The 18,144-nt window shown below is 40.7% G+C and overlaps 1 protein-coding gene across 3 annotated transcripts; it reads left to right on the top strand.

The window, feature by feature from the left end:
* Positions 1-696: 696 nt before the first annotated feature.
* ubn2 (ubinuclein 2) lies at positions 697-18,005 on the top strand. 3 transcript variants are annotated; one of them, XM_022243193.2, is made up of 14 exons: positions 697-970; positions 3,222-3,320; positions 3,790-3,894; positions 4,062-4,205; positions 4,544-4,662; positions 4,938-5,433; positions 5,731-5,798; positions 7,503-7,672; positions 9,481-9,559; positions 9,740-9,838; positions 10,469-10,612; positions 10,936-12,728; positions 13,906-14,010; positions 15,446-18,005. In XM_022243193.2, exons 1-14 carry the CDS (start codon positions 806-808, stop codon positions 15,481-15,483), a joined length of 3,624 nt encoding a protein of 1,207 aa, XP_022098885.2. In that variant the 5' UTR covers positions 697-805; the 3' UTR covers positions 15,484-18,005. The 3 variants fall into 3 exon arrangements, with proteins under 3 accessions (XP_022098885.2, XP_022098884.2, XP_022098886.2); XM_022243192.2 differs by having other exon boundaries at positions 3,219-3,320; XM_022243194.2 differs by lacking the exon at positions 13,906-14,010 and having other exon boundaries at positions 3,219-3,320.
* The last annotated feature ends 139 nt before the right edge of the window (positions 18,006-18,144 follow it).

Below are 18,144 nucleotides of genomic sequence, written 5' to 3'. Positions count from 1 at the left end.
TCCATTTTGTTTATTTTTTTTGTTCTGCTGCATATTTATATATCACAAGACTTTTTAGCGATACCTCTAACCACCAAGTTAACTTCTGAACCATTCTGATTAAGTACGAACAACTGTACGGAGTTACGAAAATGTGTTCACCTAAAAAAAAATGGAATGCCGGCTGGTCCTGTAGGTCCCTGTGTGTGGAAAAAGTTGTGCACTTTATTTTCATGCCAAGAGATCTTGTAGAAGAGAGGTGATCAGTTGATCTTGTGCCCTATTTTGGGAGCCTCTACCCTTGTGTTAGATATGAAACAAATAATTGCTTGAATTAGTGTGGTTTTGACAAGACGAGATTTAGTGAGATAATGGAATCTTTTAGTCCAAGGGGTTTTATGTAGGTTTGCAAACATACCCCCCCCTAAATCAGAAAGAAAAATCCAAAAAAACAAATAAAATTAGGTATTCATGATTAATCATAACCTGGAAAGAGTCCACTTGTTTCTTTGGCTTTGGTTGTTCATTTTTTTAATCATTTCCATTAAAACTGGGTTTGTTGTGAAACATTTCCCATTTTAATATTATTCAGAGAAATATTTCTTGTATTTCCCGGAAAATCTTGGAAATAATGCTGTCATAATGCAAGAAGCAAGTTAGACGCCTAGGCAATCAAGTTTCCCGCGTCACCAGTTTAGCCTTCAGCGCATGCGCGAGCTGCAGTCGACATGGTCAAAATGGCGACGGACGTAGGAAGGTAGAACGCGGATTTTGGCAGTTTTTGCCCGGAAAAGACGCATTTCGTCTTCGACTGAGGTGTAAAACGATGGCAGAACGAAGAAGGATTATACCGTCGTCGGTAGGACCACTTTTTCCTCTGAAGAAAGAGAAGGAAACGGCGCCGTCTTTGCGGTTCGATTTGACCCTCAAAGAGCCTAGCGATAAAACCTGCTCCGTGTTTTCGTATAGCCAGCTCGTTAAAAATGCCGTGGTAAGTAATCCTATGGTTTCCATTCCCCTTCCAAAATGGTGCATATCGACAGAACAACATCTGTTCTATGTTCCTACGAAGTTTCCCCACTTTTCACGGATTTTACAGCTTTTCCCGACCGTTTTAAACAACTAGGTGCGTCGTCTTGACCCCAGCCGCTATTGTACTTGATGTTAATGCAATCGGAATGCACCGTCTTTAGGTGTTTGAACGGGAATGGGTAGCTGTAGTTTTAAGCTTTTTTGTTGGTGACAGATATGTGCAAGAACTGTATAAACATCACAGAAGACAATTAGATTTCAGGCCCGACGCCATCTTTGCTTTTCCAGCCCTTTTCGGCTGCCGTTTCTTTTAACGCGGGCGTTGCCTATGGAAGAAAACAGTCGGAAAATGCCCATGTGGTTGAGGTTCATGATTTGCATAACAGGGACCGTCTTGCTTGAGCGCTGGTAAGCCCGCGCGTCCAAGCCGGGCATCAAAAGAATTACTGGACAGAAGGTGGTCGGTGGAAGACGAGGGGAAAAGAGAGCATTTTATTATTGGGCAGAAAAAATTGAAGCATTTTATCATCCGGGTCGATTGTGTTACATTTGGCGGACATGTTTGATGGAACAATTTGCGTATGTGAATAATTCCTGTAACCGCATTGCGGTTGTGTGACAAACCACGTTGAGTGAACAGACTACTAGGAATTTTGTTTGAAGCCCGCGAACTCGGAGACTTAACAATATTTCCGTCGGTTTCTGTTTCTGAAGTGGAGCCGTCTTCTTTTCATTTTAGGTGTATGTTTTGAACCGTTTTGATGGAGAAATTCGGCAGGTTATCTTTGATTCACGTGAAGGTCATGCACAAAGTTGGGGGTTTTCTGGCTTTTTGAATGGAAATTTGTGGTCATGTCAGTCGACGCGGGTTTGACCGGCGAATTTGCGTGGGAAGTTTGGAACAAGCTGACTTAGATTCCTCTTGTGAAAAATGAACACCAATAAAGTTGCTGCTTTTGTGTGTGTTTTATGAAATAACATCATTTTCGAAAGCTAGAAATTTGCATATTTTTACTAAACTAATGAAATGTAAATGTTGATTATTATTTTATTGTTCACGTGACATCGATAAAGATCCGTGAGTGTTAGGATTAGTAATATTGAAGCGGACCCTAAAACTTGACGATTTCACAAAATGATAATTTATCCAGCCATTTGCCTTGAATCGTTTAGGTTTTACTATCGTTACGTAACATTTTTAATTACTGATGTTCACTGAAGTGTGACCTCGGGAGGTCGAGGTGAGTGCATTGGGGCGTGGATTTATGCTGTGTGAGACTGCAGGGATTGTTGGGGATGAATACGTACAATGGGCGGTGCGTTGTGTGTACGTTGCTCGTGTGGGTTTAGGTGCGTGTAGGGATCAGGGTTTGGGGTGAAATTCCATTGTTTTGTGAGTGCGGCGTCATTAACGGTGACCTTGTAATTGGGTTAAATGGGTGCGGTGGCCACGCGCGTAGAAAGTCTTGTTACTCGGTTGGCGGTGTGAGACTTTTTGCGTTGTACGCAGCAGGGTTAAAAAGTAGGTTGGTTTGTTGGTGCAAGGGGATGACCATGGAGTATGTATGATTAGTAAATGCTTAAACATCAGGTATCTTGCATCTTGTCAGAGCTATATGGACGAAATGGGATTTCCTCTACTTGTCAAGAATGTCCTAATGTTTTCAACTTCAGTTACAGATTCCCTCTTTCTCAGTTTATGGCAAGTGTTTTGCATAGATTTTTTTTTTAATTTACCAACTCATGCAGGGTTTGTGACAGTCAAGACTAGGTGACCTTTTGGGGAGTGTTAATTGTTTTGCTGAATGTTATGTGTTTTACTTTGCAACTTCAATTCTGAATGAGATTTTTCATTGTTTTTTGTGTTTTTTATTCCTCTATGTACCCGAGCTTACCATATTAGCCTTTTAAGGTCTCTTTTAAGATTGAAAATCATGGATGTAATGTATAGTGTTTTTTAAATATGGTTTTATTATTAAGCTCCTATGACTATACAAATACATGTATTTATAACAAGCAGTGCAGATCTTACAATTTTACATTGTGTGATGTACATGTAAGTCTCATGATCACCTATGTTGACTGCATCCTTTTCTTCTGTCGTGTTGCTTGCATGCACACAAGGTTCTGTTCCATGCAAGTTGCATGTTCCTTTTAAGGATTTAACATTTTTTGTGAATCTTGTTTTCTCCGTTCTGTACGTACAGCAGGGAAACAATGGAAATGGCGTTCAGAAGTCATTCAATGAACTGGATGAGGAGGACATGGATGGCCTGGAGTCTATTGCTAAGAAATTGGAGGAGAAATATGTGAGGATTAAAGGGAATTTTGTATTTTTTAGGGGATGTAATTTGATCTTTCAAGCTTATTTTTTTCTGGAATGTACAACAAGGTATTAGCCCATGTCATTGCAATTGTCCAAATGCCACAGGTAATTGTTTAAGCCCACATTAATTTGACAGTGGGTCTACAGCATTTGCCAAAATCAAACAACATGGCCCTGCAATAAGCAGAGACTGTGTCAAGTTAAAATGCACAGTACCAAGTATTCAGACTTTTGTAGTGAATTTCAATCATAAATATTTTGTCTGAGAGTAGCAAATTTTGGTATGGAATGAATTTTCTTTGACAATGTCATATAACCTTGAGGCAAGATTGCCTTTTTGAAAATACTTCTTCAGGTTAATGATTTATTTTTTGTACTTACAAAAATGCATGTAAATATTAAACTTATTCTATGCTTCTTGTCTTAAAACAAATTTTCCTTTTGAATTCCAGGCTCCAAAGAAAGGGAGGAAGAAGAGAAATGCATGTATTGATGACCTGATAGACGTGGGTATGGGATATGACGAGACTGACCCATTTGTGGACAACTCAGAATGTGTATGTACTCAGTATTACATCCTTTACTGATCTGAGTGAAATTGCCAAAACTTGAAAGCTCCAAATCCAAAACAATCAGAAAGATCATCTTTTAGACAGTCACTTATTTGTTATAACCAATCAGTGAAGTTCAGAATGTTTATTTTTCTGTATTCAAATGATTCCAGTATGACGAACTGGTCCCAGATGTCTTGACAACCCAGTTTGGAGGGTTCTACATCAACCAGGGACAGTTACAATTCAGAGAGAGATCTGACTCCGAAAATAGCAATGACTTCCAAGATATGACACGCAGGAGGAAAACACCAAAGGTAGAGAGACATTTGTGCTCATTTGCAAAAGAAAAAAATTCATGTCCCGCAGGAAACATCATTACTGCAGTTGTGGGTTCTTTTATTATAACATCCGAACTCTGCTTGTCCAGTTTGAGATGTGTTCTTATTTTTCCATGGACTGGTGCTTAATTTATCAAGACTAAAATTAGGGGGTTCCACAGCAGGATGTTGTCAGTCACAATGATAAATCCCTATACTTAGCAATGTCAGTCTCAAGCATGGAGAGTTATTTTAAGTTGTGAATCATCTCAATGTCTTTGTCAAAATAATTCCAGAAAGAACAAGCTTTTTTGTCTTTTCGTTTAATTTTACAGAAGAAACTTCGCAAAACATCAGATGGAGAAAGAAAGGAAGGCAAGCGGAAAAGGAATTTATCCTCCTCGTCTGACAAAGCTGCGAAGAAGATGCGGAAACAGCTGGAAAGACAATTTGGGTAAAGCTGTGCATGGACATTCACTGTTGTTCAAAAATATTTGCTGACCGGTTGCCTAGATCTAGGAATAGCTGACGGTGCCATATTATGGACTGAAGAGCAAATATTTAAGATGATAAAAGATAATGGAGTAATTTGGAGGAAATATATTATGAGACCATTGAAAAGAAAACTTTTTGGCTTGTTGCATTTCAAAGAGTACCGTAACTGAAGAATGCACAGGAAAGAAATCAAAAGAGGACACTGCACTTTTATATTTTGTTTTTGTCAAACAGGAAACATGGCAGAAAGAAGAAAGGTTTATCCAGCCGCATTCCAACTGTTGCGGAGCTGCTGAAACAACGAGAGGAGGCCAAACAGCAAGAAATTATCTCAGGAGCATCCCTCAGTAAACCCAATGCAGTGGGTGCCACCAGCAATGCAACCCCTCGCCTTCCTGCACCCAATGCCCCGGCACCAAAACCCAATGGCCTACCGGCCACCGTGGAGGTGACAGACCTCAATGCCTCCCTCAAAGACATTGACCCCTCCCTGGACCTAGGGCTGATCATGTCAGACTTAAAGATGGACAGTGACATGGCGGCAGCTATGGAGGAGGCACTGAAGGGACCCATGGGTGGGACTGACCTACCCCAGGCCCCAACTGGAGAGAACAAGAGCACCGTCTCGCTAGGACCTCATGGTGATGACGGAGTAGACACAGAGGAAGAAGTTCCTATGCCCAGTGGATTACCAGCGACACTTGTGTACAATGTGGAAAAGATTAAAGAGGTAACAAAAAGCCTTCTGCATAGACACCAACCATTCAACTAAAATATAATACATTCAATTGTAGCAGTTCTAGGAAAGTTCTCATACAAGTGTGCTTTTGTTGAATTCATGTTCTCTATACAAGATCTAGGACAGCCAGCATGAGATCTAAATTCTATTTTAAAAATCTGAGAGGAGAGACAAGGGAGCATTCTAAAATAAATCCTTGTCACCAATTTAGCATTTACCATAATTAAGCAGTTTTGTATGACACAATACATGCCACGTGCCTGTGTGACAAGTTTGTTTTCTTTCCAGGCTGCTCGGAAATCTGTGGAAGGCAAATGCAAGTTCTTCACAGCATCTGTAAATAATTTACTTTTGAAGTAAGTGTTTATGTAATTTGTTTGTCCTGTTACCCTGTTTTTTAATTTGGGTGTTACCCTTCGTATTTTTGCCAGTATTCAGGTTTTCTTCCTCTGAAATTCATTCTTTAAAATATTAGCACTAGGCAAGTGCAAGGTTCTGACTGATACGACCGCGATTAACGGACGACGACACTGCCTCTGTTGTTTACTCTACAACTGACGAAATCTTTATTGAAGCTCTCCTCAATAAAATAGGGTTAACAGACTGATTGGATGGTACATGGGTCGACAGGCCGACGGACGGACGGAGAGACCCCTGTAATATTAGGAAAATAACACAATTACTTACATGTACAGTAGATAATACAACACTTACTACACACAACCTGCATGGTGCAAATACTGTGCACACACACTGGTAGTAAAAAGTCATGGGTCATACACAGTGGTTGGAGTGTATAGCCTTGAGTTCTTGTTATAACCAAAACACAGCTGTTTCTGAAGGAATGCGACCAATTACACAACACTTTCTTGGGTAGTCTTCACACAACACATCATAAAATGATTTGGCGCACAAATAAAACCTCTTAATCTCTGTTGGTGAGCACATACTAACTTTCCAATCTGGCATACAAAATCATGAAAAAAAACAGTTGCAAAAGTCAGAGTGTGAAACTGCTTGGAATATAAATATACAATGTAATTCCGGAGCTAACCTGGATATGCTAACTTGGCTTCTCTCCTACTACTGGCTACATCTGCCTCAACACAATTCAACACAGATGCCACTTGAGCTATATAATAGAACAGAAATTTATCCTTACAAGGTGTACAATCATCCTTAATGACAAACTAGGACATTGTTGAATCCAGTGTACCAAACAAGGGGGTAATCAGAACAAATGGAGAGGAGAGTACACTGTAAAATATCTTCATGTGAATGCCATGATTGGGATTGATCATAAAAACAAGCTAACAATACAAGTCCATCAACATAGTCTATTATACTAAGTAATCAAAATAAATTTAAAAATGAAGTTACACACAGGTAGATTACTAAGGACAGCAACTCACCCCATATGGCTACTGTGTAGACTCAAGTGTCGGGCTGTTGACCAGTGGTCTGCTGGGTGGTGGTGCAGACTGAATTCTGACCCCGAAATAGGCCCTTAAATGCCTGTGATAGTCTCTTGATGGACATTTCCATCAAGACTATGATTGGTCACTTGCAAGTTTGACCAACCCTTCCTCAAAGTTTGATTTGCATATAAGCTTCCCCATTGGTCAAATCTTTGAAGGTTCATTGTGTAACTCTGCTAATCAGCAGGATCAGCAGATATTCTCCCAGGGTCCAACAACCTGCAACCTCCAATTTGATGAATCTCCCAAAGAATGAAAACCGGCATTCTGTTTCTAAAAATACTTGGTCAGGACTGTGGGAAAGTTCCCCCAAAACAATGGACTGGGTTAGGAAGTGAGGTAAACATCATGACCTCCACCATTGCATACCACAGATTGTTCCGTTTGGGTCGTATAAGGTTGGAAAGTATCCCGGGAACGAGGGGAGCAGAATAAGAAACGTAAGATATTAAACCCACACAAATTATGCATTTTTTCCATTTCCTGACATATGCGAACATAAATGTCACAAACAGGAATTGGTAAGAAGGATTACACATCAAGCCAGCCTTAATTTTCTTTTCAATGTTTTCCCTGTTGCAGAATAGAGCACCAATCCAGGGAATTGTCGTGTGGAAATCGTTCCCTCCTCTACAGCCATCTTGCCTCCAATTTGCCATGCACCAAGGAGACGCTCTTGAAGAGAGCCAAGAAGCTCCGCCTGAATGCTCACGACAGCAACCTAAAGGAACCACTGCAGAAACTCAAAGAAGGTAAGAAGACTGGACAGGGGAAAAAGGAAGGTCTGGCCTACTTGATGGGATCATGTTGGTATAGTGTGCTTAGTTCACTTTGGTGGGACTTGAACTTTTAATCTTCTGCTTGATACACTTAGTACCTGCATCTGAAGCACAATCCATTCGGTAGAATTGCCTGACCATTTTAAAGGGGATGGGCTGTGCTGGGAAGATTTCTTGTAAAACATTGACACATACAACACACATACATATAACAAGAAAACACATGTGGATAATTTCAGAATGCATGGAAATATGTTAAAAATAAAGTTTTCATGACCCTATTTCACTCTGTCTTTGAGGAAAAGCTAAACAACAGCTGTTGGGTACCGAAAGTTGTCTGAAGAAATTCTCAAGAATCGTGACGTCATAGGACAGAATCCTTTATCCGGCGACTATTTACTGTTGTGCAATGACACATCGACATGTACATAATGCAGTAGCGTTAGCATGCGCCATCTTGTCAGACTCAAGTGACGATAATTCCAGCGCTGATGCTTTTTCCGATCTTGACAGCGATCTGTTGTCATGTTTGTCTTATTTATTTAACGAAGAACGCGACATTGAAGGAGCTGATGAGGCACAAGAAATATTGCCTTATCAGTTTGAACCAGAATGCATTCAGGAAGAGATTTTGCGACTCGAGGCTGTTGGCCATGGGCATGGCAGTGACCCGGAGGATCAACAACAAAACACTGACTAATTTTGGATTTTTGCCCTGCCCGACATGTATTACAACAATGTATACTCACTTGTGAGAAAACCCACAAGCGTACTTGGGGTGGGACTCGAAACCATGACCTCCTGCTTACTAGTGCAGACGGCTTATCCATTCGACCACTGAGCTTGCCAGCTGGCTGGTTCAAGGCAGATGTAGCAGCGGGTACCACGAACAACTATTTCCAAGGATGGAAGAATTGTCCCCAGTACAAATCCATCCTTGGAAACACACTGATTGGTAATGATTTTTTCCTGCTCCATTATAAAATTTGTCTTTCTGAAAAGATGTAATTGTCCTTCCATTGGCTATTCAATAGCTGTATTTGCTGAGGTTTGTTTGATAAATCCTGTTTTAAAGTGAAACATGCAAGTCTTATCATCAACAACCGGCAAAACCAGGTGACATGAAACGGGTTGACGTTGGATTGGGATTTGTCTGTTTCACCACTCTGGTTGTTTTGTTATGTGTTTCAGTGATTTAGGGGGATAGTTTTTGTCCATGGTTATGTAATAGGCGAGCCTACTTTGTCAAAGTTGGTGTTCCATTCCGACAATTTTTTTCAAAGTGCATTGTGAGTCACTTGCTTGGACCGATCAACTTTCTTGCCGGAACTATGCATTCTTGTTTGGAAAGTTGAGTCCGTCATATGACGTCACATTTTTGCCAAGATTTGTCTGCTACCCTTATTGATCGATTTCAATATGTTTTTGCGAAGAGCCTAGGCAAAGACTGAAAACAACACACAGAAAAATGCCAAGTTTTGCTGGTTTAATGACTTAAAGAGGGGTTAATCCAACTCATTGTTTATGAGACAGTTGAAAAATATCATATAACATCAATTTAACCCTATATAGCCCATCCCCTTAAAATTCAGCATGGCAGCAGGTTCTGGGAGAGGTATACATTTGGTCCATGTTTTTTTCTGCATAGAAGTCTGTTTAGAAGTGAGGTCCTCACTTCTAAATTCAAAAGTATAAACTTAGTTCCTGAACATTTACAGTTGCATTTGCAACAAATGGTAGTTTCTTTTTTTTAATTGCTTCTATCCTTGTTTCATGTTTAGCAATTGCCTTGGCAATGCCGGCCCAGTTAGAGCGATACCAGCAAGAATGTCAGGCTGCTGCGCAGGACAAATACAATGCGTAAGGCATCCATTCGAATGTGTCTTTAATTTTGCCTTTAAACACGCTATTGTTTCTTTGCACTGAAGACTGTGGTTTCAGTTTCTGAAGATTTTTTTGACAAGGTGGAGCTTTATGAGATGTATGGTTTTTATTCTGATATAAAAGAATTGTTAAATTATTTGTTTTCTGTCTCATTAGAATGATGAACAAAAGTCAAACTGTGGAGGATGAAGCAAAGTCCAAGAGCACAAGAGGGCTTGTTCCATCCAAGAAGTTTCAATGGAGTGAGGGTATGAGGTAATGTCAAGTGCTCATTTATTTATTTTTATGTATACATCTGTTCATCCAACTGTGCCCTTAGTGCCAATTACAGGATGAAGTGAAGAGAAGACAATGAAGAAATGTTCAGTTTTAGAGGTGGTAGGGAACACCCAGAATGACTATTCCAGAGAAAACCTGCGGAATGAGAAAGGGAGTGAAAACCCAATCCACATGCTGACCTACGTGTAGTTCGCATTCAAACCTGGGTCGCAGAGGTGGAAGGCGAGGAAAGAACCACTTCACCAACCTGACTTTGAATGTTATGCTATGGATTTACAGTGATTCAAACTGGATTTATTTTAGATGGAACAACTCAAGAGTTCTATTCAGAGCCAGATACTGACTTCAAATTTGCAGTTTGACTCACTCTGGTTAGAGTAATTGATAACATTTCGGAAAGTCATGGTTCAAACCGGTATTGTTGTATTTAATTTTTGTGCTCAGAGTAGTACACAGTAAACTTATTCTTCAATGACCTGTAGAATGACCAGCGCCATTACTGGCACCTTTGAATGACTGTTACTTTCAGATACTGTGCCCCTTACAAATGCTTTAATTTATTGGTATAGACATTTTCAAGTCGTAATTTTGTGTGTGGTATCCTAGGGAACTACTTTGTGCTATTGTAAGTGTCAAACTTCAGACATACAAGCTGTCCAAGATTCGTACCCAATCAGCCGAAGACTACCTCAAAGCTTACCTGGAGGATGAAATCAAACCGCTCTGGCCATCTGGTTGGATGCAGACAAGGTGAGTTTATAACAGTTACTGTTGGAAGTGTGTACAACTATGCCCTTTAGTAAAGAAGATGCAGAAGTGAATGTAAGTTGAAGATGCATCAGCTTGCACACTAATTGTGTTCATACAACAACGAAAAATAACCTTTTATTTTCTGACATTTCGAAATGAAAGTGCTGTGCACGGCAATGATCAATATTGACCTGAACATTTTTACGATTGTATGCCAAAAAACGTTACGGTGTATTGTATGCTTTGTGGATTTTTTTTTGCACAAACATTTGTGATCATGTAACAAGGTACTTGAAAATCTTTATAACTCCTCCATTTGTCAGATCACTCTTTAAAGAGTCACGATCAGTCCATGGGTCCATTACCTCACTGGCACCCAAGCAGAGAAGAATGCTGCCTGCTGCCAAGAAGCCCTCGTCAGCTAAGCCTTCTCCCGAGGAAGCCTCAAATGCTACTCAGGCTGATCAGACAAACCTAGGCCAGAAACAAGATAAGCCTGACATACCCAGCATCACCACAGAAAGCAGCCAGGACTCCCATGTCCGCACTATACTGGACTTTGCGAGTGACAGCTCCAGACCGGACTCTGACATCACTGGAACTGACCCTCAGCAGGTGCCAGCAAAGGACCAGGCCGAGATCAAGTCTGTAGGTCGGTCCAAAGCTGCTAGCACCTCTGAGACTGTGCCCCAGCGAGTGAGAGACCCCAGGGATTTTGTGGACTTGCTTATTGCTGAGCAGCTGGCCATGCACGATAAGGCAGAAAATAGCTCAGCGGTTATTCCTAAGAAAGACTCCACAGATCCCCGGGACAAACTAGAAGTTGCTGTTGTACCAATTAAGAGAAACCCGCCACAGGAGGAACCTTCAGCCACGGCACTCCAACTTGAAATCCTGCGACAGGCAGCAATGATGACCCAGTCACAAGGTGCTTGGAGAGCTGAAGGCAGTTCCACCAGGAAAGAGCAGCTGTCGCACAGGGATGACATTAAGATATCAACTCAAGCAACTACTGCTGCAGGTAGCAGCCACAACTCAGGCAGAACTACACAAGAACCAATGCCACAAGCAAAACCTCCAAGTAAGCAAGCAAAAACAAGCTTCCAACTGGAATTTGAGAAAATGTACTCTGTTACTGAAAAGAGCAATCCCACATCAGTACCTGAGGTAATTAAAGTAACACCCACTTCCAGCCACAAGTACAAGACTTCTGTGCCACAGCAGGTCAATCTTTCTGCCAGCGCCAAATTGGCTCAGCAGAAGTCTGCTTTTGAAAAGCTGAGACTAGCAGGACAGGTACCACCTGGTTTTGATGCATCAATCCCAGCGTCACAGCCAGTTGTGAAACTTACACGCCACCCAAACCTCTCTGCAGCTGCTGGCCTCAAATCAAACACTGATTTGGTTGGACAAGCTCGTAAGTTGGTGTCACCTCCAAACACCCACTCATCAAAGCGGGAACCCCTGGTAACATCACATCATGTGGCACAGCATGGGAACACACTATTAGTGACTTCCACATCACCACCCATGCCTGCTAGGACACCAACAACCAGCTTGCCCATAAGTAGTGCCAGCAGTTTATACCAAGCAAGGAAAGACACTCATTTCCAGTCAATTTCTCAGTCAGGTGATCGTTCCATGACAGGCAAACATGCAGGGAAAATGACCCCAACCACACCAGTTTATACCTCCCCTTCTCCCCCAAAGGGATCATCACCCCACTCCATTCGCACATCTCCTTACTCTACATCTCCTGGCCAAGTGGTGCCAGCTTCCAGCTCACCACGGCGTACCTCCCCATTGGGACAGAAGACAGGCTTCTCTCAATACCAGCATACCTCTTCGTCAACGAGTCCTGGTCATAGTTCCTCCTACAGTGCTGGTAATTACGCAGCAGGGATACCGACCTTACCTGGGTACCAGCAACTGACACTTGCTGACCTCACAAGGAAGCAACGGCCAACCTCTCCAGGCTTTGCCTCACCAACTTTTCCCTTGGGGTCAGGTCACGTGTCCCCAGGTCGTCAAGGGTCCCCCGGTCAGAGCACATCTCCAGGCGATGCCATCATCACAGGACCGGCACCAGGCACATTTTACCACACTCAAAGTGCAGGTAAACATTGTCACAGCTCTTGTAGTTGTATTGATTGTATAAAAATGCAGCTGGGAAGGCTTAACCACTTCCTGCCGGGGACTCCAGGATCGGAGACAAATGGTTTATATGGTCCGAACTCGGACAAAGGAAACAGGGCCCTGTCACAAGAGACCGTACTCCGAACAAAAGACCAGGCTGCTGAGCATTACTGGCATTTTTCACTCTCAGAAGTGGTGATAATCCAGCGTTATTTTGAAACTGTATACCAGGGTTTGGGGCATTGAGAGCAAGCGGATTACCACTGGGGACAAAAGCGCTCCACCACTGCAGGGATGAGCCACACAGCACCGCTGCACGCTAATCTGGCCTCTATTGAAAAGAGGTCAGCAGTGCACTGAGCCAGGTTCGTGAGCAAAAGACAGTTGTGTAACACCGCACAATCTGGACTCTGTTTACAAGGCTGCCGGCCTGGCTGAAATACTCAGGCGTCAATGAAGGTCACCTGTCAACTTAGAGTAGTGCCTAAAGATTACTTTGTGCGGCTATAAACGACCGTTAAATGGAGTGATGAATTTTTGAAGGATTTTGAAAATGGAAAAAATGACAGCCATGCCAGGGCCCTGTTTCCTTTGTCCAAGTTCGGAGACCCCAGCCACGCATATAAACCATACAGCTCCGATTTCGGAGTAGTGATTAATATTTAAATGAACCTTCAAGCACCAGAGGTGACTGACAATGAAATGGCTCAAATGGATTCAATTTAAAAGACCAAATACTGTAGTCACGTTAAGCCATGATATTGTAGTGCAATGCATTAAAGCTCTGCTTTGACTTTCAAATGCTGAAGTATTACACAGTACAAAGAGAGGCCATTCGGGGAAGTTAGAAGGCCCATGTGTAGATAATTCTAGTGACCATGGTAATGTCATCAATGGTTATTTGCATTGGTACCATTTAATGGCATTAAGCGTTGTGACAGCTATTGAATGGAATCACTGTTCCGTGACAGTCACTCCATATGAAACCCAATACATTCAAGGGGGTTATCAAGAATGTCCAGTGAAACGTCAGTGGATTCGTCTTTACAAACTACTTAATGCTTTCCACTGTCTTGTGAGCATTCTGTGCAGCTAACCATTTCCTTTCTGCTGCATATCTGCCCTATTGCCACCCCTTACTGTCGACATTTTTACAGGCAATATTGCCACAGCTGCTGCTTCTTCCTCCACAAACTCCCAACGTTTGCTGCACCAGCAGATCACTCTAGATTCAATGCTGTATGCCCACCAGGCTTTCCCAGGTAACTTGTTGCATGGAATGGACGGACGCAGCCTCCATTGGTTCATTGCATGCTTGCATGCTTGTCAAGATATCGTACCATGGTAGAGCTTTGTGGTGTTGCACGCAGGCCCTTTACCTTTGAGTGCTGGCAGTTTGGTGTGAACTTCCTGTGTCTTTGTCAGAAGTCAAATATATAAGTAAAGGCTGACCTGAAGTCTTACATCTTACAACTCATGAAATGTGTCATTTTCATCTTCATGTTACATGTACATGTATTATAATTGTAAACTCTGCTGTTGGCGGATCTGTGTCACTGTCAGAGATTTCCTTTATCAATTCACCCTGTTATAAAAATGACAAAAGTTTAACTACACTCACATTACCTGCATGTAGATGTCATGCTCTGGAGGAGCATTTATTGGGTATGGTTGAGTCCACCACAAGTCCATTTGCTTTATTCATCTTCTGTTGCTTATGACGGGACTTGTGATGGTCTGAACTACACTTCCAGCATGTATTTTAGAGGTCACAAAATCCCCATGAACTGCTGGTAACTTCACAAAAGCATGTCACGGAGTATGAAGCAGTCCTTTAAAAATTCATCAATTAGTGCCATTAGTATTACAGCGACATGTACCTTTATTTGAAGTGAGTACTTGATTTCTTATAGATCCCAGAACATTCATATTGATTTGTACTGTATGCCTCACTGAGTGCACTTTATTTTTCCACGAAAGCCAAAACGTTTGTACATGACTTTGACCCCTGTCCTCTGGTTACCCATTTTTCCACTGTGTGCAAGTTTTGCTTCCACTCTGTGAAAGGCAAATGGTAATCAAAATCAATGTTATCTGTAGCATCATGATAAATGCATGAATTCATTGAAAGCATGAATTCTCCCACACTGTTAATACAACACTGCTCCATCTCTCGTAGGTAGTCATGAAAAGCAAAATGCCTGCCATTAAAGATGAGAACATATGCACTGTGAACTTCAGTGAGGTCACAAAGGTTTAACTTAGCTTCCCTTGGGAGTGACCCCAAAGGAGGATATATTCAAGATTTGGTTTTTATGTTTAAAATAGGTTTTTATTTATAGACTTGTGTTGGATTAATGGAACTCTAAAAATAGAAAATGCTATTATTTGATAATAATAATTTTTGTCTGTTGGTTGTAAATGTTTGCCTTGCAGCTGTTTTTTCTTCTTATGTTGTTTGGAAAATGAGAATATCAAATACTTTTCAAGGGAAAGATTTAATTTTTTTCCCCAGCAGCAACAAGACAATAGCAATTGCAGTTGCATTATACATGTATTGCAGAATAACTTGGTCTATAGTGTGTTTTAAGTTGTGTGCAGCCAGCATGTCTGACCGTTGTTTAATTTTCATTTTTTGCTTGAAACTACATGAAAAAATCTTGTTCTGAAGATTTTCCCTTGTATCTTCCTTTGCAGAACCTCCTCGCAAACAGAAGCAGCACAGGATACCTTGAAGACAGAAGAATTATCCCATGGAAGTAAATGTTAGGAATGCAGCGTGCACATGAAGAGGTGCAGTGCTATGGGTTTCTTCTTTCACAAGAATAGGAAACTGCAATTTTCCTACAAGCTTTACAATCACCCCAGTCTGTCCCAACTAGAACCATGCTTTGGTGTAATTATTTTGTTAGATTTGTATGGGGCTATTGAGTCCATACAAAGTGTAAAAGCTATTTTCAGTGAAGCTAATCAAAACAATCTATGTGTCCAATAGTTTCGCACGTGTTCACGGACTGAAAGGGAGCCATTAACATGTTTCACTGAAATGTAATAAGTGAAGAATATTTCATTGAAAATCTGCTACCAGATAGGTACACTTGTCATTTTAAAGTAGGATGAGGTCAGGTGGCCTGGCCTCAAGTAAAAGTATTTGAATTTTTTACATTTTTCTTCTTAAATGCAATCCTCTACATACAAATTCATGTAAACCTCTTGCAACTAACTTCCAAGTAGCCAATTATACATCTCTATATATTTAGAAAATATGTGGATTTTTTTAAAGATCTTTACAGATGCATCCATATTTTTGATGGGATGTAAACATGAAGACCTCTGTCTCCTTTTGCTTGTTCATGTTGAAGAGCGCCCTCTTTGTGGATATTGAAAACGTTTTGGACAGATCATGGAGGAGGGACACAACCTCCATTGACAGATAGAAGCAAATTTCAATGGTATAAATTAAAATTACTTAAAATAAAATTACTTTGGAAAAAGTGGCAGTACCATTTGAATTGGAATGGATATGTATCTTGAACTTACCAGTAAGTAACAGAGTGTACTTAAATTTGTCTTGACTGTAGATGAGAAAGAAAACTAGCTGCCGTTTTGTACTTTTGACATGAATTGTATAGAAAAAACAATGCTGCAGAAACCAGTGTCAAAAGTTGACATTGTTCAATCAGGAATTTGCTATACACCAACAATTTTTGTCACTGTGATTAAGAAGTACTTTACTTTTCAGTGTCTGTCTGAGCAAGTACATATATATTTATGGCATGTATATTTATGTGCCAGTGTATGGAGTTGGTATCCCTTCTCTGTTACGGTTTGTACATATTTCTACCTATGAATACATGTACTTTGCTCTTGATTATGTTCCAAGAGTGATACGTTAATGACTCTATGCAGGATGACCTTCCTAGGAGACCAAAGTTGCATTCACGGACTTGCCCATCCTGTGACTCTTTATGTTGAGGGGTGCTTGTGTGCAGAGGTCAGTGACCTCAAGTGTCGTGCATGCAGGAATAGCACTATGGGTCCTTTTCAGTGAATATTCCTTCCGGTAGTTCAGTATGCCATGTTCTTGAGTGTTTTTTCTCCATTTACTTGCTTCTGGATTCTGAAATACCCTGTCAAGGTGTGTTTAAATGTCCAAAGACTGTCTACTCAAAGAAGGGGATAAAATGGATTTATATTCTTGTGATGGTTGTTTGTGAGAGGTCAAATATCGTAGAAGGGTTTTTGGCTAGAAAACAAAAGGATTACAGGAATTTGACTGGGAAAAACAGATGCTGAAAAGAATTTGTTCCACAGAAATTTGATGTGAAAGGGTTTAAAGGCATGTGTCTACTGAAGCAAAGAAGTGAAAATACTTTTTTCCAAAGTTGTTTGGGAAGGGAACTGGTGAAAGCATTCAACTCCTAACAAAGCTTGAAACCCTGTCAATAATTTACGTCCATGTAGTTTAAAATATTAAAGCAATGTTTGGAGGGTAACATTTTATACAGTTTGACTTCAATCTTGTGTTAGAGTGACATGGGAGTTAGTCAAATCTAGACCTTAATGAAACAGTTTGGGGACTTGCTTTCTTGTTCGAATTATTTAATTGTTTTTCTTTGTAAATTAAAAAAAAAAAGTTGCGTGGGGTTTTTGTACATAGACTTTTGACAAGATTTGTTTTGAGTGTGAGAGACCCACCAATTCAAAACAGTTGTGGGAATCTCCAGTTAAGGTTATGCAGTGCATTATTATCTAGGACATTGGAAGGATGTGAACATATTTACAGTTTGGGGTCATTGTCCTTTGATCGTGAAGTTCTGATGTTTCTTATGTGACCCACTACCCATAATGTGGCCACAGGGAAAAAGTATGCACATAGGAGCACCTTTTGCCGAAGTTATGGCTTTTCAGCATTACCAAATTTGGAACTGTGATTTACCCTTTCTTCTGTTATTTTACTCACAAAACCTTCACAGGACAATCAATTTGAAAATCAAAAATGAAGGTTACTGGCACGAATATCTGGAACAAAATGAAAAGTAGTTTTCCCAGCCTTATTCTAAGGATAGTGGGTCACAGTGACCGTGGAAAAACGTCCACGGGTACGCTATTTGAAACAGTTCTCTATTAATAATTCCACTTCCAAATTAATGACAAAAGTTAAAATGAAACGCCCAAGATTTCATTGGAATTGTAGACTTTCGTCCGTAGAAACTGAATTGTTAATAAACTGTATTCATCTCAAGAAGAAACGACATATCTTCACTGAAGCTTGTATTTCCTGGAATGTTATCTGTGAATTTTCCTTTCTTTTTGAGTATGTTTATTAATCAGTTTTCTAATATAAGGAATGAAAATAACCACAAACGATCTTCTTGTCAACAGATGATTGATAA

This window comes from Acanthaster planci, linkage group LG02 (genome assembly GCF_054643075.1).
Source record: "Acanthaster planci isolate LZ-2023a linkage group LG02, COTS_SCS, whole genome shotgun sequence".
In the NCBI taxonomy this organism is placed as follows: domain Eukaryota; kingdom Metazoa; phylum Echinodermata; class Asteroidea; order Valvatida; family Acanthasteridae; genus Acanthaster; species Acanthaster planci.
The sequence above is the reverse complement of the archived record's forward strand: the minus strand, read 5'-3'. Positions and strand labels throughout refer to the sequence as shown.

Bases quoted from the DNA above. Each gene is read 5' to 3' on its own strand.
- ubn2 (XM_022243192.2), top strand. From the start codon at position 806: ATGGCAGAACGAAGAAGGATTATACCGTCGTCGGTAGGACCACTTTTT. The intron at 4,663-4,937 runs GTAAAGCTGTGC...TTTGTCAAACAG, and splicing joins CAGCTGGAAAGACAATTTGG to GAAACATGGCAGAAAGAAGA. The intron at 9,839-10,468 runs GTAATGTCAAGT...GTGGTATCCTAG, and splicing joins CAATGGAGTGAGGGTATGAG to GGAACTACTTTGTGCTATTG.